This window comes from Rhinopithecus roxellana, chromosome 8, assembly GCF_007565055.1.
Source record: "Rhinopithecus roxellana isolate Shanxi Qingling chromosome 8, ASM756505v1, whole genome shotgun sequence".
Taxonomy (NCBI): Eukaryota; Metazoa; Chordata; class Mammalia; order Primates; family Cercopithecidae; genus Rhinopithecus; species Rhinopithecus roxellana.
The window spans coordinates 88,681,310-88,709,129 of NC_044556.1; the positions used below are offsets into that span (position 1 = coordinate 88,681,310).

At 41.3% G+C, this 27,820-nt stretch overlaps 1 protein-coding gene across 2 annotated transcripts; it reads right to left on the reverse strand.

Annotated features, from left to right (window-relative positions):
• On the reverse strand, positions 1–27,820 carry LBR (lamin B receptor). Of its 2 annotated transcripts, XM_010371334.2 has the most exons (14): positions 27,661–27,820; positions 23,602–23,780; positions 21,769–21,969; positions 19,690–19,773; positions 19,244–19,433; positions 17,077–17,273; positions 14,369–14,423; positions 11,226–11,417; positions 10,108–10,211; positions 9,088–9,213; positions 5,153–5,321; positions 3,149–3,229; positions 2,927–3,049; positions 1–1,966 (listed from the first exon to the last, which is right to left on the reverse strand). In XM_010371334.2, exons 2-14 carry the CDS (start codon positions 23,764–23,766, stop codon positions 1,806–1,808), a joined length of 1,848 nt encoding a protein of 615 aa, XP_010369636.1. In that variant the 5' UTR covers positions 23,767–23,780; positions 27,661–27,820; the 3' UTR covers positions 1–1,805. The 2 variants fall into 2 exon arrangements, with proteins under 2 accessions (XP_010369636.1, XP_030791415.1); XM_030935555.1 differs by lacking the exon at positions 9,088–9,213.

Below are 27,820 nucleotides of genomic sequence, written 5' to 3' on the forward strand. Positions count from 1 at the left end.
TGATCAAAATGTTGCTACATTTTATTTTCAACTTAAAACTTAATTATAAAATTTGCCAAATAAACATGTCAAAAACAAAATTAAAAACAAATTGTAGCTGATACCCAGAAATTGCAGCACTGTATTGATAACGGGCTCTTTTCATTACCAGGGAAAGAATTTAATGTCCTTCCTTCCTCCCCAAAAGCTTCCTTGGTGCAATCTAGTACAGAAAACGCTGGGACACCACTTTCTGATGCCAGGATAAAAGCAAAATAAAAAAACTGCTTGCACACATTAGCACTGATAAAACAATGACAATTTCGCTAAAAGAATGTTTAAAGACTACAGGATGCTACAGCAAACCAAACTTCATGATTGCATTAACATAAGCTAAGTTACATACACTTCAAATGCAGTGTAGAATTAACACTGCATATCTAAATGGCTCATATATAAAATGCGTAATTAAAACCCAAACATACACACTATGTTTATTACATTCCCCTACATTTAAAGTACTGAGAACAATTTAACTTTGAACACAAAAGTTTAGTGAATTTGCTACTGTTCCATTACAGGACAATTAAAAATGAGATTATATCAACTTTACTAGAATTTAATTGCTAAAGCTACTTATGCACATCTATTAAACTAAAAGAAACGACTTTAACCCCTTAAGTTGTTTTTAAGATAGCACTCCTTTACAGGGAGTAAAGTTTTGTAAATATAAAGGATATGTAAAAAATACAGTATAAACTGCCTGAGCTTAACAGTAGCAAAAACACTGATGAACTTTTAAAAAGTCAAAAATATATAAAAATATTAGCCTGACATGGCAAATTTTCAAACACCAATCTGTGTAAAAATGTTTAAATATTGATGTTACTTCAAAAATATATACTTTTTCTATTTTTTTCTATTTGCAATAGTTTATAAAGGCAAACAAACACCTGCAATTGAGGTAGCAAAGCCAAATTCACAAACTTTGGATCAAGAAAAATACCCTTCCTATGTTTTAACAGCATCGTCTATACAATAGTGAATGAATTCTAATTGTTCCAAAATTTTTAATTCACATTACTTTACAAAACTTTATTTAAAATACTGAAAATGTTTTGTTAAAAAGACAGTCCTGACAATCATCTCACATTCAAAATACTGTACAAAAAAATCTGAAGTCACCATATGTTACATAAAACTAAGCTATGTATTTACATTTTCAAATGTAGTTTTAGAAGTTGAGGTTAAGCCAACTGCTACAAATGGTCTCCCTTGAACAGTGTCTGCTAACAATCTCATCGCTCTGCATTTTCAGCATTTAATATAGGCCCTTCTTTTTGCTTTCAAATTATATAACTAGTAAAGGATTTAAAGAAAAACAAATGAAAATTCTATTCTCTTACTGAATAAAACATAAATGTACTTTAAATGGAACAGTGTTTTCTTTTAAGAAAAGCCAACTGGCCAAAAAACATCAAAATTTGAAAAGTAATCAGAAACCATAAACATCAATAGTATTCTTCACAGTACATTTATATTAAGACTGTCTTCTGATTTCAGATTTTTAAGGGTTGAAAATTTCCCATTAAAATGCAAATTCTCACATCCTTACTTGTATTTTTCCTATGTTAATTATAATTTAATAAAAGTCAACACAGCTATATTAAAAGATCAACTACTTGGCTCTATAGTCCTGGTTCAAAAAGAAAAAAAAATTTACAGATCCTGTCAGTGCAACAAAAGAAAGTTTGGGACTTTTTTCCTTGTTTTTGCAAATGGCAGCTGGAATTGCAGGAGTATTTTGTAGATAAGCCAGAAGAGCATTAGTAGATGTATGGAAATATACGGTAGGGCACACGCTGACAGTACTTTTCCCAAGCCACGCCGTATTTCTTTTTACAGTGGTACTCGTCACGAGCTTCTCGGTGGACAAGCAACATGGTGAAATAAATCACGTAGAAATAAGGCAGAATGTGGTTAAAACCTGTGGATAATAACGGTACATAGTATTAGATATTTTTATTATCACTACAACGTATTTTTTCCTGCTTTCCCCCAAATTCTCTAAAAATGAACCACAAGGTACTTCATTTTCTCTAATAATGAGGAGAACAATTAAACCAGTCTGTAAAATCCCACTGGGAAGTGGCAGAAGGTCGTATCTAAATTAGAAGCTACTCAAAGACTAATCCATTCTAACAATTCATCACAATCAAAACATCTGTCCTCATAGTTAATACAAATCTCTCCATTTCTCACCCTTCTTCCCCCAGCAAAGAGAAAAATTGCTGTCCTCCACTACAGGCCAGGCCACCAAACAGGTAGCAGGCATGGGCCAGCTCCTCAACCTCCCCCAGCTCCCCCGGATCCCCCTGCTCCCCCAGCTCCACCAACTCCCCCAGCTCCACCAACTCCCCAAGGTCCCCCCAGCTTCCCAAGATCCCCCTGTTCCCTCAGTTTCCCCAAATCCCCCGGCTCCACCAGTACCTCCAGCTCCCCCTGATACCCCAGCTCCCCAAGCACCTCCAGCTCCCACAGCTCCCCCTGCTCCCCTGCTTCCCCAGCTCCCCATGAGGCCAGACACACAAAAAGAAAAACAGAATCTCCTTCTCTTCTTAAAAACGAGTTTTTCCCAATCTATGTACACTGAATCATGAACTAAGAAGCTGAATTAATTTCTATATATTCTACTTAGAAAAAAGCTATCAGGCACAATTGAAAACTTAAAATTTTGCTTTTAGGCTTAAAGTAAAACTTCAGGCTCTGTGAATTCCCAATTCCCCTCAGAAGCCAGAAGAGCTTCTACAGAGGCCAACCTCACAGTAGAAAAGGGCAACAAAAAGACTCACATCCACCTTGGCCACACTGTCCCACACAAAGGACACACACACACATCTTTCCAGCGGCTAAAAGGGTCAAACTAGCACTCTTCTGAAATGCTTACCACATGGGAGGGACCATGCCAAGGCCATGATGAGATCACCCAAGTAATTGGGGTGGCGAACAAAGCCCCACCATCCAGAAACTAGAAGATGTTTTCCCGTTGAAGTATGAACGGTTTTTAAATCTATATAAAAATAAAAGTACATTTTTAATGATGTTGAGACAAAAAGAAAAAGAAAACCTTCACGTAATATATATAATATAAACATAAATCAATACTTACGTGCAAGCTTTGGATCACTGGGATTTTTCCGGAATGCATTTTTCTGAGAATTTGCACCACGGAAGATTACATAACCACAAACTGCAATTTTAAAATATTTTTCTATGTTAGTAACTTAGTTATACTCTAATGCTTAATAGCATCTGTAATTTCTCTTAAAAATTATTTCTATGCTCTGAGGAAATTTCCAAAGCAGACTCCTAGGCTCAAGAGATCCTCCTGCTTCAGCCTTCCAAAATGCTGGGATTACAGGCATGAGCCACCGCACCTGGCCTGATTCTTAAGAACAACTCAAAAACTCTAAATCTCACTATGTGAAACGATGGTAACCCTTCCGAAATCTATCACACTACTTTAATCATCCACCTAGGGAACACTCTGAAGGCAAAACAAATATAGTTACATCCATGAAAGAGATAAAATCTAAGACAGCCTACATTACAATAAAATCAATACTACAGTTCGTTATAATCAAAATTACAGGCTATATCATCTGTTAGTTATGATACCTACTGGTCATAGCACAAACATTTTATTAAACACTAGAATCAGCACCAGAACATCCTGAACTTTAAATATATGCTGAATCCCATTGTAAATCTACAAGTTCCTAATTTTATCCAAATTTCAGAATGTCAAAAATCAATGTATCAATGACATTTAACTATTATCTAGTTGATCCTCAATAAACTAGTAAGAGAATAACCTCACTTCCTGCTTTGGTTTGAATGTGTCCTCCAAAGTACATGTGTTGGAAACTTCATCCTCAATGCAACAGGGTTGACAGTAGCACCTTCAAGAGATGGTTAGGTCATGAGGGTTCTGCCCTTATGGACAGATTAATGTTGCTATCACAGGAGTGGGCTCAGTATCTCGAGTGGGTTTTTTATAAAAGTATGTTCAGCCTCTCTTGCTCTTCCTCACTCTCTCCTGCCGTCCCTCCCTCTCTCTTGTCCTTCCACCTTCCACCCTGGGATGCTGCAGCAGAAGAGGTCTTGCCAGATTCCAGCACCATGCTCTTTGACTTCCTGGCCTCCAAAACCATGAGCCAAATAAATTTCATGACAAATTACCCAGTCTCAGCTATTCTGTTTGAGCAGCACAAAACAGCCCCCATTTTTAGCTGAACTATAAAATACACTGTCTTGAATCATAAAATGGACATGGACAACCTAACCACTGGTGAAAATAAATCTTAATTTTAACCAATGGTTTGAATTTCTTCTTCTACCACAGATACTAACTAGTGTAGCAAAACTATCTATATTTGAAGTTCACTGCTAATTTTCCCTGCTCAACCTCTAGTAGAAGTGTTTAAGGGTTTAATGAACAGGGTAAGGACAAAAAAAATTCATCCTGAAGTAAAATACATGACTGACCCTGGTGAACTGCAGCTGCAGCCAAACTGGACTTCTCCGTCTTTCCCAACCTCATCTCACACTTCCCCACCATACACCCTTGCTGAGCTGTTCCAGTGCCTGACTTTTGGATCTCTCCATCCCATTTTACCCTCTAAAACTCAAATCAAACACCATATCCTCCAATAAGTTCACACTAAAGCTCCCCAGAGAGAAGTTCTCTACCTTAAACACCCGTCATCTAAGCCCCTCTTGGTGCTCACTCATGTCTTACTTCTCCTGCTAGAACGTGAGCTCTATGAAGGCAAGACGAATCTTCTTTATAAGATGCCTACCAGAAAAAGCAGGCACTCAAGAGAAAAAACGTAAGGTTACTAAAACAAATTTAACCAACTTAAATTTATTAAATTTAAAAGCAAGGTGGTTCGTTTAAAATGATCTGTTTCAAGTACTACTGAGAACCCAGGTACGAACCATCCATTCTCTTTGCAAAATGCAGACTTTTTATTACTCATCATAAATGGCTTCGAATTGAGCTAATGCTGACCATTCAAAATGGCATGTTTCAAATATGTAGACATCAGCGCATAAAAGCCTCAGTACATAATATTTAATAAATTAAACTGAGACTAAAATTAATACTCACGTTTCAGAACAATAATTAGAGAAGCCATTGGCCAAGACACTTCATTTGGATGACTGACTAAGTAAAAGGCTTGGAAGCTGTAAATAAACGGAACCCACACCAAATCTCCAAAAGCCAGCATGAATCCAAATCCATCGTGGATGATGTCCATGGTCGTCAACAACGCTTCCTATAAGGATACAGACAGTGGAAAGGGAGAAAGAGCTATGTTTAAAGTATTCAAATAAAGTACTAGTTTACAGGCAAACGTATAAAGTGCTATGGGCAGGTCCACAACCAACATTTTTTTGTTAAAGGGGAGAAAGATTTGGGTCTCCTGGACTGCTAGGTCTTTCTGCCTCACATTCTCCTATCACGCCAGCCTCTCGCTCATGTTCCCGAGATAACAGATCTCTAAAGCATTTCCCATGCCCAGGCCCTCCCCTCTGCTGGCAACCCCTCCTCCAACCTGGGCACTTCTCAGATGTCACCACCCACCAGTAGGGCCCAGACCTGGGCACTTCTCAGATGTCACCACCCACCAGTAGGCTACAGCAATTGGGTTACTGTACTTGTCTAGTCACTCTCCACTATACTAAAAGCCTCTAAAAGACAGAGGCTGTGTGTTTTTACCTTTGCCACCCCAGTAACTAGCACAGTGTCCACCATGGAGAGAAGTGTTCAAAATATGTTTGCTGAAGGAATATGATCACCAACTCTTTTTGTTTCAATTCCACATGCACCAATCTAATTTCTGATCATAATCTGGCTTTTCATGTAGATTTTCCACAGAAGAAATTAAGCTGTCTGGCAACATGGTGAACTGACAGCTTCACTTATCATGCAAATTAATAAAAGTGCATTACTCCCTGGTGATTTGCTTAGCATGAGCCAGGTCGCCTCTCGACCAGGATAAAGGGCAGGCCAGACTCTAGAATACAGACATACCGCCAAGGTTAACACTCTGAAGGTCTGGCCTGAGAGAATCTCCAAACTACCTGGAACCTCAGTACAGACCACTGATGTTGAAAAATTAGCCAGTATAGGCTGGGCGTGGTGGCTCACACCTGTAATCCCAGCAATTTGGGAGGCTGAGGCGGGTGGATCACGAGGTCAAGAGTTCGAGACCAAACTGGCCAACATAGTGAAACCCTGTCTCTACTAAAAATACAAAAAAAAAAAAAAAAAAAACTTAGCCAAGCATGGTGGCGTATGCCTGTAGTCCCAGCTACTCAGGAGGCTGAGGCAGGAGAATCACCTGAACCCAGGAGGCGGAGGTTGTGGTGAGCTGAGATTGCATCACTGCACTTCAGCCTGGACGACAGAGCAAGACTCTGTCTCAAAAAAAAAAAAAAGAAAGAAAGAAAAGAAAAAGAAAAATTAGCCAGTATAAGCTCTGCTGGAGAATCAAAGTTCTAGGTTAAAGAAAAAGAGTGGTACCTCCAAATAGGATTTTTTTTCCAGAAAAGAAAGCAAATAGGCCATGGAACAGAAAAACAGATGTCATATGGAACAGAAAAACCAATCTCACAAAATCTAGCTCCTTAGGCTTATACTTTTTAGTTACCAGAGTTCTTTATTCTCCTTTAAAAAAAAAATTGACATATAATAATTGTACATATTTATGGGGTACACAGTGATGCTGCCATACATCTAATATATAGTAATCCAATCCGGATAATTAGCATATCCATCATCTCAAACACACTATTTCTTTGTGTTACGAATATTCAATATCCTTCTAGCTATTTGAAACTATGTATCACTGTTAACTATAGTCATCCTACAGCAGTAGAGAATACTAGAACTTAGAACTTACTCCTATCAAGCGGTAATTTTGTATCCTTTAACAAACCTCTCCCTATCTTTCCCTTCTCCCTAACCTTCCCACCTTCCCACATCCTCTGTTCTACTTTGTACTTTTATGACATCAACTTTTTTAGCTCCCACATATAAGTGAGGACACGTGGTGTTTTAAGTTTCTGTCCCCGAGAGTGTCTTATTCTTATCTCTCAAGGCCTGTAATCTGATTCCTGGTCCAAAAGAGGATAAAGGTGACAAAATGGAGGGAGCAGATAAAAGCAGGTGTGGTGAGTAGCAGTGAGAGGGCAAAGGGTAAGCACCCAGTGCCAGGTCGGGGGGAGGACTTTAGCCCCACCAGCTCCTGAGCCCCAAGGTTTTCGCAGGCCAGACTCAGAGGAAGGGTCATACATATTTAAACTGGTAGTCTCCATTTTCTTAAGGTATAGCACATTCGTGAATACAGAGGGATTTCTATCAAGTGACCTAACAAAAAAGTTATTAAGCATCTGTTAATTGCCCAGTGGCATGCCAGAATGCTACAGAAATCATAAAATACAATCCTTCCTCAAGAAGATTATCATCATCTGGCTGAGATACTGAGAACAGACAGAAAACAATTTCCTAACTCTAGTTTTCTACCCCTGGGGCTATGTTAATTTTGCCTTAAAATGCAAAAAAATTTTCTTTTAACAGAGGTCAGTGTTTGGCTAAATCTATAGAAAATATGAACTTCTAAGTCAATTAAAAAGTGACGACCACATGGCAGAAAGCTATTAACAGACGAAACCAGAAAAAAAATGATCACTTATCAATGGAAAACTACTAGAAAGGAAGGTTTAAAGAAGTCTGAGGTGAGCAAAACAGTGAAATATCATTTGATTTGCAAACTGTTACCTACACGCTCTTTTGGTGATTCATTCTGTAACAGCAAACAAAGCTACACTGGTAATAGTAAGTGCATTTACAAAAGAGTTGTTTTTTAATTTCAAAAACATGTTTAATTTTGGATTGACTTGGAATTTTTAAAGTCAATTTGAAGTGCTATCACCACCTTCACAGCTTCCCAGGCTCTGAGCCAGGGTCTGTGAAGTGGTAGGAGGGCAATAGGAACCCGTAATTAGCGGATAGCACTAATCCCACCACTTGTAATTGAGGTTTACCTCAAAGTGGCCCTAATCTTCCTAAATAACAAGATCATCGAAACACCAATATCAAACTTGCAAAGTTGTTCTGACTAAATATTCTCTGCAATATTGCATAGAAGGCCACAATTAAAGACCAGCCGGCAGGCGTGGGGGAGATATATAGTAATGATGGCCAAATAATACACTTCTTTTAATGTTCCAGGCTCAAAGAGAAAAGGTCTTCTTTCAAAATGTCAGCAGACTGTCTCAACACACTGTCATTAAAACTTGTTTTGGAACATTATGATGTATAGCTGCCAGATTTGTTTTTAATATGGAAAGAAAACTAGACGTGGAATTTGGAGATGATCACAAAGATAACAGTAAATATGATAAAATACTTGTAAAATAAGCCTGAGGAAGAAAAATTTTTTAAAGGAATATGCTGGTTGAGACAGAGAAAACAAACAAAACATTTACCAGTCTTCAACTAGCAGAAAGACTAGTCAATGTACGAAAAAAGACACGAGATGAAAACTTAGCCTTATTTCAACTGGTTTCCTCAATGCATCTTGATTTCTGATTTTACTTTCATCTAATTAGAGCTAGTCTTTGTATTTTAAAATACTAACAATAAAACACCTCCCCCATTATTTAAAAACCAGGTGACTCTTAACAATCCAAGAAACACCATTCTAATTTGGTAATAATCCATCCATTTTCATGTGATACCATAATTACCACCGCCCACAAAAACAAACCCAAGATCCACCAATCTTATATTGAGAATATTACTTTTAAACACAAGATCAACTGATAAACACCGAAGCACTCCCAAATGCCTAGAAACTTCCCACCTGTCAGCGCTCCCTCCTCAGCTTTGCATGGATGGCCTCATCGTCCTCACAAGCAGCCTTGGAGGCAGGCCATGCTCCCCTCACTTTGTGTGCAAGAAGCCGAGGCTCTGACAGGTCACTCGCCCACTCAAAGTCATCTGACTCCAAGGCCTTGGCTCTTAAAATTTATTACCTCATTCCAGAGAGCGTCCACCACATAGAGAAGCTGGAAACTATTAACCAAAATCATGGCCAAGGATGGAATAGCACGGTCCTGTATTTTCATTTCAGCCAAAAGCATCACCAAGTTAATAACCACCTGAAATAAAAGGGGAAAGTATATAGCCTCAAAGCACCTCCCCAGGGACCTTAGCACTACAAAGGCATGAGTGAGCTTCACAGCTGAGACACCTGGCAGACGCCACCTTAACACCTACCCGCCACCAGGAATAAGACATCTCAGCACCATGGGCCCCTGGACCCAATGCACTGAGGACACAGTTATCATTTCTATGTTCCTGTCCCAGTGCATAACTTCACCCCAATCAAAGAGAACACCGGAATGACCCAAACTGAGGGACACTCTTACAAAATAACCAACCAGTACTTTCCAAAAAGTATCAAGGTCATGAGAGACAAGGAAAGCCTAAACAACTATTAGACTAGAGAAGACTAAGAAAAAATAACAACCAAATGCATCGTGGAGTCCTGTCGAGGTTCCTGGCACAGAAAAAGGACAACAGCGGAAAAACTGGTGAACTCGACTGAGGCCTGTGGACTCGGTAACTATGCTGTCGCTATGTTAATCTGCCGTTCTTCATCATTACACTCTGGTTTCCTCCAAGGTTAACGTTGTGAGAAACAGAGTGAAGGGTGGAAGGGAACTCTTTGCTATATATCTGCAACTCCAAGCCTAAAACTAGGTAAGAATAAGGTTTTAAAAAAGAGGAAAATGCATCCACACTATCACTTTCCTACATAAATATAAACTGATATAATAAAAATAAAGCGAAGAAAAGATACTTAATTTGTCATATCTTAAACCTCTGGAAAATATTTACAAGAAAATATTTTGATAGATTTATGGAAAGCCATAATTATCCCTAAAAATATACCACCCACTGCTTATTTTTAAATGGTCTACATTTCTTTCTAGCAATTAATTAGACCTATTGAATTGAAATTTAAAAAGAAAAAAAAAAAAAAGACATACCCATCCAATCAATCCGGGGCGCAATTCACAAAAGTATTTGAGATCAAAAGTACCAATTCGAGGGTTTAATTCACGGCCAATGAAGAAATCATAGACAGCATTTCCTGAGAAGGGAAAAGTGTTTACCCAAACAGTGTTCCAAACCCAGTCAGGAGGCTTTAAAACTGCACTGCTGCCCACTATCCAGGCTCACAATTCAACTGCCTGCAAGTGCTTGAGCAGAGCTCTGGTGGTGAGAGGTAGACAGGACAGCACAGACTAGGGGAGATGCCTGCCCAACTGAAAGGGCAGTTACTACAGCCTTTGGGGAGGCGGGGACCCAGATACCCCAGGTTTCTTAAAAACAACCAAAATCATGGGGGCCCCCCAAAGGACTTTACACTCACAATTTTTTTAGATAGGCAACATTTTTTTATATTTAAATACTTTAGCTCAGCATCAACCAATTTGTAACCTCTCTTGTTTCTTTTGTCTTGTTTTTGTTTTGAGATGGAGCCTCGCTCTGTGGCCCAAGCTAGAGTGCAGTGGCACAGTCTCAGCTCACTGCAACGTCCGCCTCCCACGCTCAAGTGATTCTCCTGCCTAAGCCTCCCGAGTAGCTGGGATTACAGGAGTGCGCCACCACGCCCAGCTCATTTTTGTATTTTTAGTAGAGACGCGGCTTCACTATATTGGCCAGGCTGGTCTCAAACTCCTGATCTCAAGTGATCTGCCTGCCTTGGCCTCCCAAAGTGCTGGGATTACAGGCGTGAGCCACCTCACCCAGCCAGCAACCTCTGTTGTTTTGTTTTTGCTTTTTAAAGAGTATTTACTATTTTGGACAAAGAAATAATATTTGTCATAAGTTAAAACGCCTGTAAGTTTACTAAACGTCTTACTGTCATCAAGCAACTGCAAAAAAAAAGAAATGAATAAGAAAGTATGAAGGAAAAACAAAAACATTTTCTTCTTTTAAATTCATATCTCTTTAACTTTTTTCTTCATCTTTTCATTTTTTCTTACTTCTCTTCATTTCCCAAAAAATGAAGTTAGAAAAAAAGCAATCTACTCAAATCTAGAAATGGCTGCTGGAGGGCTCTGGAACGCATTCTTCCAACACGCGATTCATCACTGCTCACCAGAGCTGGCAGGCGACAGGTCATTCCGGGGTGCTTTCAAAGAGCGCATGTAGAGATACACACTCAAGACCACACAAAAAACAGTGGCCCCAAGTGCAAACTGAAGAAAATGACTGTACACATAATGAAACTCTACGCCCTGGAAGAGAGATGTTCCGATGACTGCAGATGTCAGGATAAAAGCATAGAATCCTTTAAAAAAAAAAAAAAAAAAAAAAAAAGGAAGGGGGAAAATTTATGTTAACCCAAGGCTCACATGAGACGTACGCCATTATGAAACAATACAATGTTCATTTTTAAAGTCTTAATGTCATTATTCAGACTAAATACACACAAATATGCAAATAAGCAATGTCCTGAGGTATTATCTTCAATATACATACCATTATCTCTTGTAGAACTTTCCAAATAGTTTAACACATTGATTCTTTTTCAGTTCAAATGGTCAGTATTTGCTTTTAATTAAGGGAAAACTGACAAGTGCAACCTGAAAATTCCCACAATCCAAACTCTCAGGCACAAAGTCAAATGGCTAATTATTAACAGAGCTGAGCCAAACACACATTTTAAAGTCTAATGCCATTACCTAAGGGGAGGGTATTATGCACTCACCAGGGGCCAGGCACTGAGCTAGGTTAGTAGTTACAAAATTATAAATATTTATACTTAACCAACTTGTCAATAATGGTTTCAAAAGATTCTAGTAAAACTCTATCATCCAGAACAGAGATCTTAAGATGCCACCCGCAGAGAAGACGCCACAACACAAATGCTGGAGGCCAAGCAGGGGACTGTGAGTACCCATGGGGTAGGGACAGCAGGTGGGCACATTCACGGGCAATGCCAAGTTAAAAAGCACCCACCCTGTGAGGCTCCACAGAACTCTCGTTCCAGGCTAGTCCTGCTGCCACACAGAAAGGCTCACTGGGAGATCCGATTTTTCCTTTTGGCTAAAGAAATAGTTTTGTGGCCGGGCGCAGTGGCTCACGCCTGTAATCCCAGCACTTTGGGAGGCCAAGGCGGGCGGATCACTAGGTCAGGAGATGGAGACCATCCTGGCTAACACGGTGAAACCCCGTCTTTACTAAAAATACAAAAAAAGTTAGCCAGGCATGGTGGCAGGCACCTGTAGTCCCAGCTACTCGGGAAGCTGAGCATGAGAATGGCATGAACCTGGGAGGAAGAGGTTGCAGTGAGCCGAGATCACACCACTGCACTCCAGCCTGGGTAACAGAGCAAGACTCCGTCTCAAAAAAAAAGAAAGAAAGAAATAGTTTTGCTTTCAAGGGAGCTGAGTGCCTGAAAGAGCTGTGCTCCTAACAAGTCATCAAATCACATTAGGATAAATGGTCAAACGCAAAAAAAGAAGTAGCTGTTCTTTATTTGAGAATTCTAAAACCAAACCTTTTGTAAAACAAAATAGTTGTCTCATCTGAATCCACATTTTCCACAAATACTCCAAATAATAACTTCTAATTTTAAATTCTGACTTTTAAAGATACTCATTTACCTTTCATAAAATGTATATTTTAAAAAAGAATGGTTAGATGAAGCAGTCTTTTGCTCTCTAGCCCACATGGATTAAAAATAATCATCCAAAATGTCTTAGGAATCTCCTTAGTTAATAATGGTAAAATTCATGAAAAGAAACCTCAATACTTGAACCCGAGTAATTAGATGAGGACATTTTTAAAAAGGATCAAGCAACTTGGCCAGCCACTCCCCCACTGGCTACAAGAGCTCCATGTCCAAGCACTGTGCTCAGTCTTTGTATGTACCATACCCCTCAGAGGGAAGTGAAAATGTAAAACAAGACTACTTAGAAAAGAATCGGTGCCTGCAGAGAAACACACAAAACACTAAAATCAAAGGACCTGGCAGCAAAGTCAACAACCCACCTCGCCCCAGACTCACCTTCCCTGGTGTGGCAAGTGAACCACCAGAGGGAGGGAGGGTGCCAAAGGTTCTAAAACTCGCTCCATCAGCAAAGAATTTGGTAAAAGCAACAAAAAGTCTGACAATACCAATGACAAGTATTACGCACCCACCAGGGGTCAGATGCTGGAGCTACGGCAGATGCCTTGTCACGTGACTGGCACTAAAAGGCAGAAGGTATCTAAACTATCTTTGGCTTCCCTTTTAGAACCCAGGAGAGTGACTGCAGACAGAGTAGATGCTGGGTAAGTCTCTAAACAAAGATCCAAAGTTAGAAAATGAAGAATTGAAAGGATAAAAAGTTCAACCATTAAAATATATAATGTAATTCTCAAGAAAAGGAAAACACTCTACTCCATCTCGTCAAATGGAAAATCATTCAAGGATGACTACAAAATAGATCTGTACTTTGCCAAAGTCTTCAAATGGCAAAGCTGGACTGATGCACTTAGCACATGCTCTTATAGTGCCAGGTGCCGGACCCAGAGGGAGCAAGGTCTACCCTTTTATTGAGCTGCTCAGTGAGCTCACAACTCATCCATCCAGCCTTCACATATGAATGAGCACCCACTACGTGCCCCTTTTCCTGGCACGAAGGGCGTCACAATGAACACAGCCAAGTCCTAGCCCATGAAGCCACATTCTAGTGGAGAGACCCTAATGAAGAGACAAATACACTGACGTGTGGAGGCACAAATGTCAGACAGAAAAATAAAACAGAGCAGGGGAGAGAAAGGGACCTGAAGGTTTCTCTCAGCACAGACGAGATGGAAGTGAAGATGCAGGTGTCAGACATTTGGAGGTAAGTTTTCCAGGCAAAGGCGCAGGAAGAGTGTGTGACAAATATTCAAGGGACAGCCCAGAGGACATGAGCAAGGGCAAGAGCAGCTCACACAGCAGAAGTGGCCTGGATACCCGCATCCGTGTAACACCTCAAGGTGATAAAATCCTAGACAAGTGCAATGATTTCTAACAGTGATGAACACTAAAACATAAAACTGGAGAGTGGACAAGAGGGACTAAGAGGCTATGTTACGTTACATGGCATAATTTATACATGTTGGCTACAGGTATAAACAGTTGCCCTTCCAACTACTAAGATAATTTACCACTTACTACTCTGGTCTAATCAGCTTTAACAAACAGTTTAACACTTAGAAGTTTAAGCTGTCAAATCATCAATTTGAGTCTTAAAAAAAGAAAATCACCATTTAATCTATACTTGAGTCTTCTTCCATCAATAAGAGGCGTTCCTTCTACAACCTTAAAAGAAAAAAAATTTACAAATTTACAAAGCACATCACCATCATATACACATATATATACACACATACATATATATCTTCTAATATCACTTAATTTTCAACATGCCCAAGAAGGAAGATATCTTGTAATAGGGAAATTTTGTAATGTATTTCAAAAACCCTAGTGGCAAGCCTTTTAATGATGCAATTCCACCTTCAGGAATTTATCTTAAATACAAATTCAGTAATGACTTCCTGGTGTAGGACCCAGCAACTGCAACAGCCACGCTCCCCGCAACACTCCTGTGTACCACCTCAAGACTAAATGGGCTTAAATACCTTTACATCTAGTGGACCCCTAGCTCAAACATCTACCAATGGCTGCCTAACACTTATAAAGTAACAGTACAATTCCACTGTCTTCCATTTGTGGGGTCCTTTTCAACTGGGCTCTACCCTGTTGACCCACTCTACTATGACCCAAGTTCTATCTGATGGTGCGTACTCATATGCTTACTTGCTCTGCTATATATTATACATATATTGCCCATCCAGTTATTTAACCATTTCATGTGATTCTTTTATCTGCCATAAGAGACTGTGAGAGGCCAGGTGTGGTGACTCGTGCCTGTAATCCCAGCACTTTGAGAAGTCAAGGTAGGAGGATCACTTGAGTCCAGGAGTTGAAGACAAGCCTGGGCAACATGGTGAAATCCCCTCTCTACGAAAATACAAAATACAAAAATTAGCCAAGCCTGGTGGCACACGCCTATGGTCCCAGCTACTCGGGAGTCTGAGGTGGGAAGATGACTTCACCCAGGAGGAGGAGGTTGCAGATTGCGCCACTGCATGCCAGCCTGGGCGATAGAGCAAGACACTGTCTCAAGAAAAAAAAAGAGAGAGACTGTGAGCATGCATCATGCATCAGAACCATCTCCTCTCTTCATTCGGCATCACCCACAGCATTCAGCACAGAGATACTAACAGACATGGTACCCAACTGAACTGGCTGAGTAAAAAGTCCACTTGCCCAATGCAGCCACATTTTACCCCACAAAATAACTATTCAGAAATGTAGCAAAATCATTTCAAACTGTAAAATATAAATATAGTATCATTTGCTCTGGGCTAACCTACTTTATCCTATCATTAGCTACAGATTTCACTAGCTAGTATTCCTCCTCTCCCAGGAGAAATGTAAAAGCTGTTTGAGATCGCAGGATTAGTAAAATCCCACATGCTAATTTCAGATGATCCTTATCTATTAAAGGTGTCTAGTAAATGCTGTGTTGGGCTTTAATCTGTGAATATACAGATCCAAATCTACAGTCAGCCCTCCGTATCCGTAAGATCCACATCCATGGATTCAACCAACCACAGATCCAAAATATTTGGGAAAAAATTGCATCTGCACTGAATATGTACAGACTTCTTTTTCTTGTCATTATTCCCTAACACAGTATAATAACTATTTACATGGCACCTACGTTGTATTAGGTATTGTAAGTAACCTAGAGGTAACAAAAGTATACAAGGAGGATGTACACAGGTTATATGCAAATACTACACTATTTCTTATCAGGGACTTGAGCTCCCTCAGATTTTAGTATGTACAGGGGGTCCTGGAACCACTCCCCAAGGATATCAAGGGATGACGGTATAATATTAATATATTTTAATATATATGCTTTTAGTCACTTTAGTCTATGAGTATATACATGTATGACTTTAAACACAAAACCGCTTTCCTTGATACACTGAAATCACCTCACCCTAAATGAACCTGAATTTAACTGTAGAGCCTTAACGTAAAAATGACTGAAGGTCTTTATCACAAAAATCCTTGCTAGAGCCACTAAAGTTATGGTCTCACTCCACAGTATTAAGCCTGCAGCTCTACCCTCCTATTACTGGCATTCACCAGTAAAAGTGATCCTTTGGTTTACAGACAATTGGCAAACTTGCAAAGCCCTAAGAATAAGATCTTTAAATAAATGATTTATTACTTAGGTAATCTCATGTTTCTTTAAATATATCCAAGTAAAGGATTCTACTGAAAGAAGAAAAAACTACACTTAGCAATGGAGATTTTAAAGATTTTAAATGGATATTTTAAAGATATTGCAGGAATCTGAAAACAACATAAAATGTTCTTGACAACAAGCTTCTGAAAGAGATGAAAATTAGAAACTTTTCATACTTTTTTAAAGTAAAAGATGTAGACTAAAGTCCATCGAGCCCAGCAGCCTATCAATTAATCATTTAAAAGGCTGCATCTGAAATAACGCATACTGAGAGCGAATTTTTTTTCCACAGCAATCTCCACTGAGAGTCAGGCTGCTTTGCAAAACAGCCTATTCTTTTCTATTTGGTTTGAAAAGTTACACAAGAAATCTCAATCAGATTTTTTTTAAGCTCCTCTTAATAAGCAAGTGTTATATAGACAGCACAAGAGAAATGGCTTCATGAACTAAGTTTTGGGAGTTATGACCAACAACAGCCTCTAACCTCTGAACTACTGTAAGGCTGGGCAGCATGGCACACGCCTGTGGTCCCAGTGACTCAGGAGGCTGCGGCAAGAGGATCACTTGAGCCCAGAAGTTGGAGACCCACCTTGGCAATATAGTGAGACCTCATCCTATTAAAACAAAACAGAATTACCATAAACGTACCTTTCCAATTGGCAGTAGGTAGAACAGGACTTGAATCAAAAACCACAGGAGGTAGACCCCAAATACTCTGGTTTCCCATAACTCATACAAAGCTGGCAAAGGAGGAGGGAAATTCAGAAGACTGGGATCTTTCTGTTTACACATCAACAGCAACAGGAAGAGGAACACAGGCAGGCCAAACATGATGAGAAACACACCTGCAAACAATTCATGAACATTTGAGGCTCAAATTTCAATCTGGTTTATTCATTTAAGAATCGCCGGGCGCGGTGGCTCAAGCCTGTAATCCCAGCACTTTGGGAGGCCGAGACGGGCGGATCACGAGGTCAGGAGATCAAGACCATCCTGGCTAACATGGTGAAACCCCGTCTCTACTAAAAATACAAACAACTAGCCGGGCCGACCTGGCGGGCGCCTGTAGTCCCAGCTACTCGGGAGGCTGAGGCAGGAGAATGGCGTGAACCCGGGAGGCGGAGCTTTGCAGTGAGCTGAGATCCGGCCACTGCACTCCAGCCCGGGCGACAGAGCGAGACTCCGTCTCAAAAAAAAAAAAAAAAAAAAAGAATCATGTTTGTTTGGGTTTTTTTTTTTTTTTTGAGACGGAGTCTCGCTCTGTCGCCCGGGCTGGAGTGCTGTGGCCGGATCTCAGCTCACTACAAGCTCCGCCTCATGGGTTCACGCCATTCTCCTGCCTCAGCCTCCCGAGTAGCTGGGACTACAGGCACCCGCCACCTCACCCGGCTAGTTGTTTGTATTTTTTTTTAGTAGAGAAGGGGTTTCACCGTGTTAGCCAAGATGGTCTCGATCTCCTGACCTCGTGATCCGCCCGTCTCGGCCTCCCAAAGTGCTGTCATGTTAGTTTTTTTAAGATCAGAACTCATATACGGCTAGCTGTCTGAAACCAATTTCTAATGTACCATCAAAAACTCCCATCTCTACCTGTCAGCTCTGGTGGCCAGGCAACCATGGGCATCGAAGTAGTTTAAAAAAAGAAAAGAACAAACAAACAAACAAACAAACAGGGGTCCAACACTGAATAGCTACACCCACCTCAGAAGCCAAACTCTAAAACATTTGACCTCCAACCACTAAGGAGCAAATGTGTTGAAACTCCAGCAAACTGAAGATCAGAATATCTAAAAATTATCAGCCGAATCTTTTTTTTTTTTTTTTTGAGACGGAGTCTGGCTCTGCCGCCCAGGCTGGAGTGCAGTGGCCAGATCTCAGCTCACTGCAAGCTCCGCCTCCCGGGTTTACGCCATTCTCCTGCCTCAGCCTCCTGAGTAGCTGGGACTACAGGCGCCCACCACCTCGCCCGGCTAGTTTTTTGTATTTTTTAGTAGAGACGGGGTTTCACCGTGTTAGCCAGGATGGTCTCGATCTCCTGACCTCGTGACCCGCCCGCCTCGGCCTCCCAAAGTGCTAGGATTACAGGCTTGAGCCACCGTGCCCGGCCCTTATCAGCCTAATCTTAACAAAAAGCTTTATATTTCTAAGTTTCTAACAATTAAAATAGTGTCACATTCATGTAATGCGTGCAGATTTTAAGTGATGCTGGACAGCATCTGTAATAGACCAGGTAGCCAAAGGTTATAACAAAATACAAAGCAATTAAGCCATGCAGGATTTTGAGCCATTCAGACAAGAAGTCTTTTCTTTTACATAAAATTTCATCAGTTCCACCCACTTAGTAACTCCAAAACTCGGCACACTTCAGATCTTTGACCCTCATAATCAACCTGCCTAGCAGGTAGGGCAGCCTTGGGATCCCATTTTATGCAGGCAGCTGACTCCCAGGCTGCTAGGCCCTGCCGCCTCAGGTCTGATTATTAGCAGAGCTCTGTTCCTGATAGGTAACCATCTATGCTATACAAACTCCCAGATCAACCTTCCTTTATCACTTCTTTGTACTTCTGTGCTCAAAACCTCTGAACAGACTGCTAAAACTTTTAAACACAGCTACAATGGCATCCTTTCTACTCCATAATCCCCCAAAATACCCCCACCTCAGGCCTTTGCACCCACTGCTCCTTCTCTGGAAGGCTTTTCCAAAGATTCCCACCTTGCCTGCCTCAGATGTCTTCAGAGAGGCCTTTCCAATTCACCTTGTGGCAACCACCCCTAGCCCACCCCACCTGCCCTCTCTAGGCCCAGCTCTGAGGCCTACCAGGTACTCCTCCAAACTCCAAGTCCTTTGCCCGGATGGGGGTCACTTCAAAGGTTCTCACTGCCAGTTCTTTTGCAATGAATTTTTCTTCCTTAGAATCTATTTCTTTTAATTTGACTTCTTCTCTTCTTGGATGAAGGCTATACTGTGTAGATATGTAACTGCTTTCTTGTGACAAATTGAATTTTTCCTAAATGAAAAATTTAAAAATTAAATATCCGTAGTGAACAATTACCACTAATGCTACCGCATTAACTATTTCAGCATCTCAGTACAGCTGTATACTAATTAGAATAAATTTGTGAAATTATATTCAGTCTTAATTTAAGGACGGAATTTTAGAACAGGTTATAAAATACTACAATTTTCAATGTGCTTCTCGAGGGAGAGTCACTTTTAACCCAAAAAAAAAAAATCAACCAAGATGAAAGTGAACACTTTCCCACCTGTGTATTTTTATGAGGTATGTCATTTCTTTCAGTGTGCTCGGGCTCCCCATTATATCTGCTGATACTATTTCCAAATGGCTTCTAAATTGAAGAATATAAACATTTAATCAAAAGAACTATAACTTATTAAAAAGAAACATGATGGTAAAAACTTACTATTTTGAAATCAAGCAATAAAACAGATTTTTCACAGCCTTAATTCTGAAGAATTTATCCCTCATTTTGTTAAAAATGAAGAGGAATAAAACTGACTAGAATTCCCCAGTCTCTGAAATATTGGATCTTATAATGTAGATTTCTACATAAAATATTTTATCTGGTCGGCACAGTGGCTCACACCTGTAATCCCAAGCACTTTGGGAGGCCCAGGCGGGTAGATCACCTGAGGTCAGGAGTTCAAGACCAACCTGGCCAACGTGGTGAAACCGTCTCTACTAAAAATATAAAAACATTAGCCACGCGTGGTGGCAGGCGCCTGTAATTCCAGCTACTTGGGAGGCTGAGGCAGGAAAATCTCTTGAACCCAGAGACAGAGGTTGCAGTGAGCCAAGACTGCACCATTGCACTCCAGCCTGGGCAACAAGAATGAAACTTCGCCTCAAACAAATAAAAAAACTTTCATCTTTCATGTAATTAGACTGAATGTTATAATTTCATTGATAGACTGTATGGGTATTTACTATGAAAGGCAGATAAAGTAAAAATTGGTAAATTAGTTCATTAACTGGATAAAAAACAAAAGACATTCAAAAAGACATTCACTGCTCCAAAACAGCCAACAATGGAAAATTAAGAAATAGTGAGTACTTGTGCAATACAAAGTAGGCCCAGGGCTCTACCAGTAAGAAGTAAAGCCAGTATGTTGTTCTTGTGACAGCAGGACCATAAGATTACACTATAAAAATACAGCAGTCATTTTAATATTTTAAATATTAAAATGAAAGGATAACAAAGTATCACACAGCATCTGTTCCTGGAGTCCCTAGGTAGTAAAGAGAGCCACTAGTAGTTAAAATGTTCAAATTCAAAATGTAAGTTAGAACAGTAAGTTGAAAATGTCTGACAGCCACACGCGCAAAAAAAAAAAAATTATAATACTCAGTATGAGAAACTGGGCATTCATACACTGATACTACTATAAACATTCTTGATGCAATCTGGCAATATGTATTAAAAGCCTCAGATCTGCACCATATAGCTGACCTAGCAGTTCCACTTGTACCTAAGGAAATAATCAGATGTTATATAAAAATACTTGTTTGTAATAGTGAAAATATGGAAGGAAAAACACTAAATGTCTATCAATGAGAGAGCTGACTTTAACGATTAAGTTACATCTATACAATTTACCATATATCCATACTATAGAATACAACAACAAAAATGATATAGAAAAATACGCTCTGAAAGGTTATCCCCAATATTTTAAAATCTCTTAAAGTTGACTACAGAACAGTATGCGCGTAATCCAGCTTTTAAAGTTTATTAAAAGTCTGTGTGCATTCTATCCAGAAAAGAGGTTAACATTAAGTGAATAGAAGATTACTTTTATTCTTTTTACTTAAAATACTTTTCCTTTCGTCTACTATCTAAAATACTCTTTGGACAAGATTTACAGGCTCCATGCACCCTGATACTTCAAAGCTTACACCTTGAAAGTAATTCCACTAAAATCATCATCTTTGACTAGGTAAAGTGATCAAGTATAATGATGCTAAGAGTAAGAATGTTTCTGTAATACAGGTTTTGTCTTACCATTTCATACATGATATGAACTTTCATACACTGTAAAAACCTTACTCAGTTCAATCTACAAGTTCCATCTATTTCAAATTTGAACACTGCTTTTTTAAAAACTAAAATATTAAATAGCATTTCTGGTAACGGAAGGACATTCTTTTCCATTGATACTTAAAACTTTCTATTCCAAACATTTGTTTTTTATGAAATCTTCCAAAGTCATCGCCTTAGATTTGATACTTCACTGACATTTTAATATTATTAACTGCAAGTAATTGGAGTAAATACATACATAAAGGGGAAGACAAAAGGCTGTATAAGGATAAACACAAGTACCAGAATCAGCGGAGTCAATTTAACTTCCACTTCCCTCCTTGCTTCCTTAATGTTGGCCTGGTGGGAAGCAGAAGCAGATCGGCGGGCACTTTTAGGTGGTCGACCAGGGGATCTGGAGCGTGACCTTGATCGACTCCCTCGGCGTCTGGAAGGGGAACTGGAAGTTGAGCCACCTTTCCTTTGCCTAAAGGAAGTTAAAGGCTAGAAAGGGGGAAGAAGGCAAAGAGCTTTACCACAAATCATAATACATACAGACAGACCCAAACTAGAAGAGGATATAACAAAGGCAAGAACTGCTACCATTAACTCTAAAGTCATCATGGGAAATCTTAGGATCTAAGAATGGATCAGATGAAGCCAGCAGAAAATGCCTTCATAATGATCCACCTTTCATGAGACAAATGCAGCCTTTCCATTCTTGTTCTTTGAAGGTATTTCCATGAAATGAATGTATCTAAACCAATTAGCTGTACTTATTTCCAACACCATATGCAAGAAGGGTAATAATTAACATGGATTAAAACTAAGAGGATAGGACAAAAGAAATTAGCACACAGACAAAAAAAAAATAGTACCACAGTCTCACTCTGAACAAAACACATAAGCAGATCTTGAAAATAAAACATGAGCTTGGATGACTGGGAACTGTTTCACCGTGTCCCCACCTACTCCAAATCTCCTTATGTCGCTTCTAGGGATGTAGACAAATTATGCCCCAGGCCAAGTCCCTCACCCCAATTTTTGTGTGGCCTTCCTACTAAGAATGGCTTTTACATCCTTAAATGATTACAAACAAAATCAAAAGAACAGTATTTCCTGACATGTGAAAATTATCCAAAATTCAAATTTCAGTATCCATAGTTGTACTGGAACACTGCAATGTCTGCTCCCTTCCATACTGCCTGGAGTTGCTCCCATAAAGCCTAAAATATTTACTATCTGTCGCTTTATTCCTGGTCTAGAGCACTCAAAGTGTCATCCTCAGCCATGGGTCCTAGAAATGCTTGTTACTAATCTGCGCAAGTACCAAAATCAAGAAATAGACATATGGAAATTTTTATAGCATTCTGACAAAGTAATCTCACATCTATCAAATCTGACAGTAAAACTGTGAGGCTTTTATTTTGCATGTCTTTATTTTTCCAGTAATTCATTTCTATGGCATTTTACACAAATGCTTGTATACTATGGATCAGGTATCTTAAAACCCAGACGCTCACCTGACAGGTTGAAAAGCCCTGGGCTAGACTCGAATCTAATTAATGTCACTCTCCTGATTAAATCCTTGGTGTTCAGGATGAAGCCCAAACCCTTGGGCATGGAATATAAAAGCCCCTCCAGCCTGGCTCCTACTTAGCCCTCCCCTACCACTCCCTTCCAGCACTTGGCTGTGTCCCCAGACCCCCAACTTTGGCATACTGCACTCTCTGCAGAAGCAGCCCCATTATCAGCTGAGTTTTTCCTATTTGTTCTCGGCAATTGGTTCAGGTGTCGCTGCCTCTGAAAGCCTCCCCTGAAGCCCAGGGATCTTCTCTAACCCTTGATAAACTCAACACCACCCACAACAAACTCCAGGCACAGAAAGTAGTAAACCCAGGGGACCAACAGATGCAAATGGCTGTCTTTCCCAGTAAGTGTGAGCTTCTTGGGAACAAGGCACTATGCCTCATTCATACATTCCCAGAGTCAAAAACAGTATGTGACCCAAAGCAAGAGTTCAACCCTCTGCCTCCAAACCGAGCTGAACTAACTATCCTAAGCTTAGAAACTGTACTTAAACAGTTATTTCCCACTTATTGTAAACATACTCTGATAAACCAAAGGAGCGCTTACCTTAATATCATTCTCTTTCAATTCAAGCTCTGTTCCATCTTTATACTTTACAGTGTAAAGCTGGGAGGTGCTGTCATGGCTCAGAATTTCTACTTCATAATAAAGTGAACTCCCAGGCCATCGACCTCTTACCACTTCACCATCGGCAAATTTCCTACTTGGCATTTTCTATAATTAACCTGAATAGTTTTAAAGAAAAAAAATGAGTCAATACATACACATTTATGTATTTGTCTTTATCCACAGGTTGATCACTAAAATGCAACTTTCCAGAATTGACTGGTCAGGATTTAGGGCCAGAAAGGTTACATTCAATCTCATTTGGAATCATTTTAGAAGATGATTGAGCCACTGCCGTATCTATGTAAGTGACATTAAAGATTAATTATAACAATGTATATAGGTGCCATAAGTTTGCACTACGTAAAATGTTACCCACCTACATGATCATAGTTCTTGTTAATCAAAAAATGAGGCACAATCTCACAAAGGACACATTTTCTCATTTGCAAATTTGCATAACAACTTACAATGGCTTTAAAAATGCATTTAATTGTATTTTTAACAAATTGCCTTTATTAAAAACGGTAAACCATAAAACAGACTGGGAAAATCAAGGATGTACAATTAACATGACTATAACCCACCAACAAGAAGAACAATAATTCCAAGTCTGTAATGAATAAATTTGGGGGTTATTTAGCTTTCAACTCTTGCAGCTAAAGTACAAATGCATACCAAGTAACTCTGCCAACCATCCAAGTCAGGGTGTACCTTGCCTTCATCCAAGCTCACCTCTCTCAAGTCTACAGCAGACATCAACCCCCAATTTTAAGACTCTTTTCCTCTGATTCAAAACATGACCCACAAAGTCCCACAATACTCCAAGAATCCACAATCTATCTGCAAGAACTGCCACTTATGTGAGGCCTGTCTGCCACCCTTTTTGAAATATCAATTGATAGCTGGGTACTTCCAGCTGTCAGACAGTAATGCCACTCCATCCACTGACCAGCGGATTCACATTTCCACACAACAAAACCAGGGCTGCCGACCTTCCCCAGTACCACATAAACTAGCTGGGGCCAAGTTCAAGGGGCAGCCAGTAGCACAGATAGGAGCTCTCCCCCGAAGCACCTTCATTTCACCAACTAAGCACTTCCTGATGTATTGTCCAAGCATATCAATGTACATTCCTCACTAGCTCCTGTTAAGAGCTGATGATACAATAAAAGCAACATTTATGAACCTTTGAAGACTCTGGAATTAAGGAGAAAGTTGATTACCTACTCCAAGAGAGTAGTGGGAGGGTGGGGGGTGGGAGGCAGAGTCGGGGAGGCCTTTCCTAAGCATCACCTTTTTTCACTGTTAATCGTCTGAGAAAAAACTTAACAAGCTCTACTAGTTTACAGAGATGGCAGCTAGGTTGGTAGATGAAAGAAAACACAAGTAGTTATCTGGTGATTAGAGGATGTCAGTCAATTAACACCTCAGGTAAGAGAGCCAGCTTTCTTCCCTACACCTACCTGAGATGGCATCACTGGGGTAATGAACGGGTTTGGGCTTGGAGTAGTGGGGAGGAGCCCACAAGTTTTCTGGATGAAGTCAGGCCTGGCTGAGTCACCTGAGGGGCACTTAGGGAGCACCGGGGCAGTGAACACCTCTGCATGAGGAGGGGCATAAAAACGGAAGGTGACAACATCCAACTTTGCCTATTTCAACATTTAACTCAGAGCCTCCAAGTACAAAGAAAGAGGAAGGAAATGTAGCCTCCCCCTCTCTTCTCTTGAGCCCCCTTCCCCTCCCTAGACCCCCGCAAAATCAAACCAGTCTTACTACTAGCTCTCCTACACTGGTCAGCCAGGGTTAAAAGAAGGCAATTATGTCTTCCTACAGGAAGATGCTCAAGTTGCAAACAAGGCTTTATAAACTTTTGAAATACAAGCCCTTCAGGACGCAGGGGCTACTTGAAGTTTTAAAAGACCTTGAATCGTTTTTGCGTGTTCTTAAAAACTTATTTACAGGCATCTTTCCATTGCACTTACACACCACATACACAGTGTCTGTGTAATATAAACGCAGGCCAGTGCCAAAAAGATTCTTGTTATCAATTAAATATTTTGGGTTAAACAAATTAACGCACATGGTGGATACGTGTTAGGTCTCTAAAGCTTAATTTTTTAAAAGAAGAATTAGGATTTGCTTGAAAAACAAAATGAACCAGCATTCTTCTTAGAAGATCATTATCTTAAACGTAAATGTTCCAAAAGATGAAGCCAGCAATATGATGTGCACCCCCACTTTACACAAGATCCACACACCATTGTCAAACGTGAGGATACAGTGCAATCACATCCTAATATACTCCCCCACAGGAGTGAAATAGCCAGGATGGCACACAAAAGTCCCACATTTGTGCATGTCACTATGCACTCACCTACAGGAGTCAAGATACACACAGGCTTTTCTTACAAGAGATGTTTTAGACAAGTGTGTTTGTAAAGAAAAATTTTGCTCACTGAACACAATGTCCTCATTGCGATAAACAGGAAAAACACGGAGACCCTCAGGCTTTTCTATATTAAACCAGATGCCCGCTAACTTCAGAGTCAACTGGCACTGCAATCCTCACACGTTCTAGCTCCGGTATGTTACTGTTTATGAACACAACCATTTTTTGCTACTGTTCTCTACTCATTAGCATTACAGGGGTCTCCGGCTATCTTTCCTTCACTTCTCCAAATTCATCTAAATGAGGCATAGAGCAAGACGCTTGAATGAAGTTTGACAGCTTCCTTTTCACACCTGGGCCCCGGTAGCCCTAGTAGGCAAAAGGCAAACAGGAACCCCGGGCCTTGTTCCACGCCCTTTGCTTCATGAAGCAACAGAAAGGCCACCTTCCTGGCTGTAAAGGCAGAAGCGCCTTCTTCCCTATAAACACCCTTGGGCAGCTCATCATTCCCCTCCTGCTCGTTGTTCTCCCTCTTCCCAGGCAGCCCTGAGAAACTAAACTTAAACTGGACTTGTTGCCTAGTCTAAATTAGGATCTCTCTGCTCTTCTCCGTAGCTCCATCTTCTCCTACACAGCAGTTATTACAATGCATAACTACAGATCTACACGTGTTTATGTGCAAGGTCTCCGAGGGCCTGTCCACCCTGGCACTGTTCAGGCGCCGCGCCTCTCGCTGCAGGTGTCCACGCGCGCCCCACGGTATCTACCGCGCCCTCGTCCGAACACCCGACCGGGCCCCGTAATCACTCGGGGAAAGCGCCTGCAACAAAGCCCTCCGCAAGCAAGTGCTTACTAAGTGCCCCTTGAGGCTGCTGGCAGTGCGAGGCTGGCTGTCATTAGGAGAACATTTTTCGGAACCCTCAAAAAGGTGAAAAAACAGGACCGTGCTTTAGCAGGAGCACGCACACCCGCCTAAATACCCGTTTTTCTGAGACTGTCCGGGCGAAAGAATTCAACGCATCGGAGCGAGCGGCCCTGCAGTGCGCCTGGAGAACCACCAAACCGCGACGACCACGACCCTCAAAGCCAGTGACAAGCAGCGCGAATCTAAGCCCACCTCGGCCGCAGCCCCTTCCCCGTCCCGCCAGGCCGCCGTGCCCCGTCAGCCTCGCTACTGCAGGACCGCGGGGCCGCCCGCTCATCTGTCAGACGGGCGCTCGGAGGGGCCGGGAACCAGGCTGCGGCCGGGCGGGACAAAGGCGCCCACGAACCCTCCCCTACGCCACCGCGCCACAGCCGCGCCGCGCCGCCAACATGGAGGGAAACGTCCGCAGTTTAAAACCCGCAGCTCCATTTCCGCAGCGCGCCCGGCTTGGGCGAGTTCCAGCCTTGCCCGCCACCGCCCTGACCACCCGACTGGACAGGAGAGGCGAGGGGGCGAGGAGGGGAGGAGACAAGGAGGCGAGGAGGGGAAGGCCGCCGCGCCAGGTCCCGCGCCCAGGGACCCCAGCCCTGCCGCTGCGCCCGCCTCAGGCCTCCTCCCGCAGGGGCCCCTCGAAGGCCGTGCCGCGGGGAGCTGGGAGCAGGACGGGGGTGGAAGCGTTCACCTGCGCCAGGCTCCGGCGGCAACACGGACGGCTCCGGGAGAACAGTCGCACAGCAACCCGGCGGCAGTTCCCCGCGCGCGACGCTGCCCGGCCGCGCTCTCGCGCCCCGCGGTCCCGCAAGCCGGGCGCGCGCTTCACCGGCCCCGCCTCGCCTCGCTTC

What these genes read in the sequence shown, in the direction of transcription:
- LBR (XM_010371334.2), bottom strand. Translation starts at nt 23,766, where the DNA reads ATGCCAAGTAGGAAATTTGCCGATGGTGAAGTGGTAAGAGGTCGATGG. An exon ending in GGAGTTTGGAGGAGTACCTG is followed by an intron (nt 17,274 to 19,243) that starts GTAGGCCTCAGA and finishes AATTGTTTGCAG; the next exon opens with GTGTGTTTCTCATCATGTTT. An exon ending in ACTCAAGTATAGATTAAATG is followed by an intron (nt 11,418 to 14,368) that starts GTGATTTTCTTT and finishes TTTTTTTTAAAG; the next exon opens with GATTCTATGCTTTTATCCTG.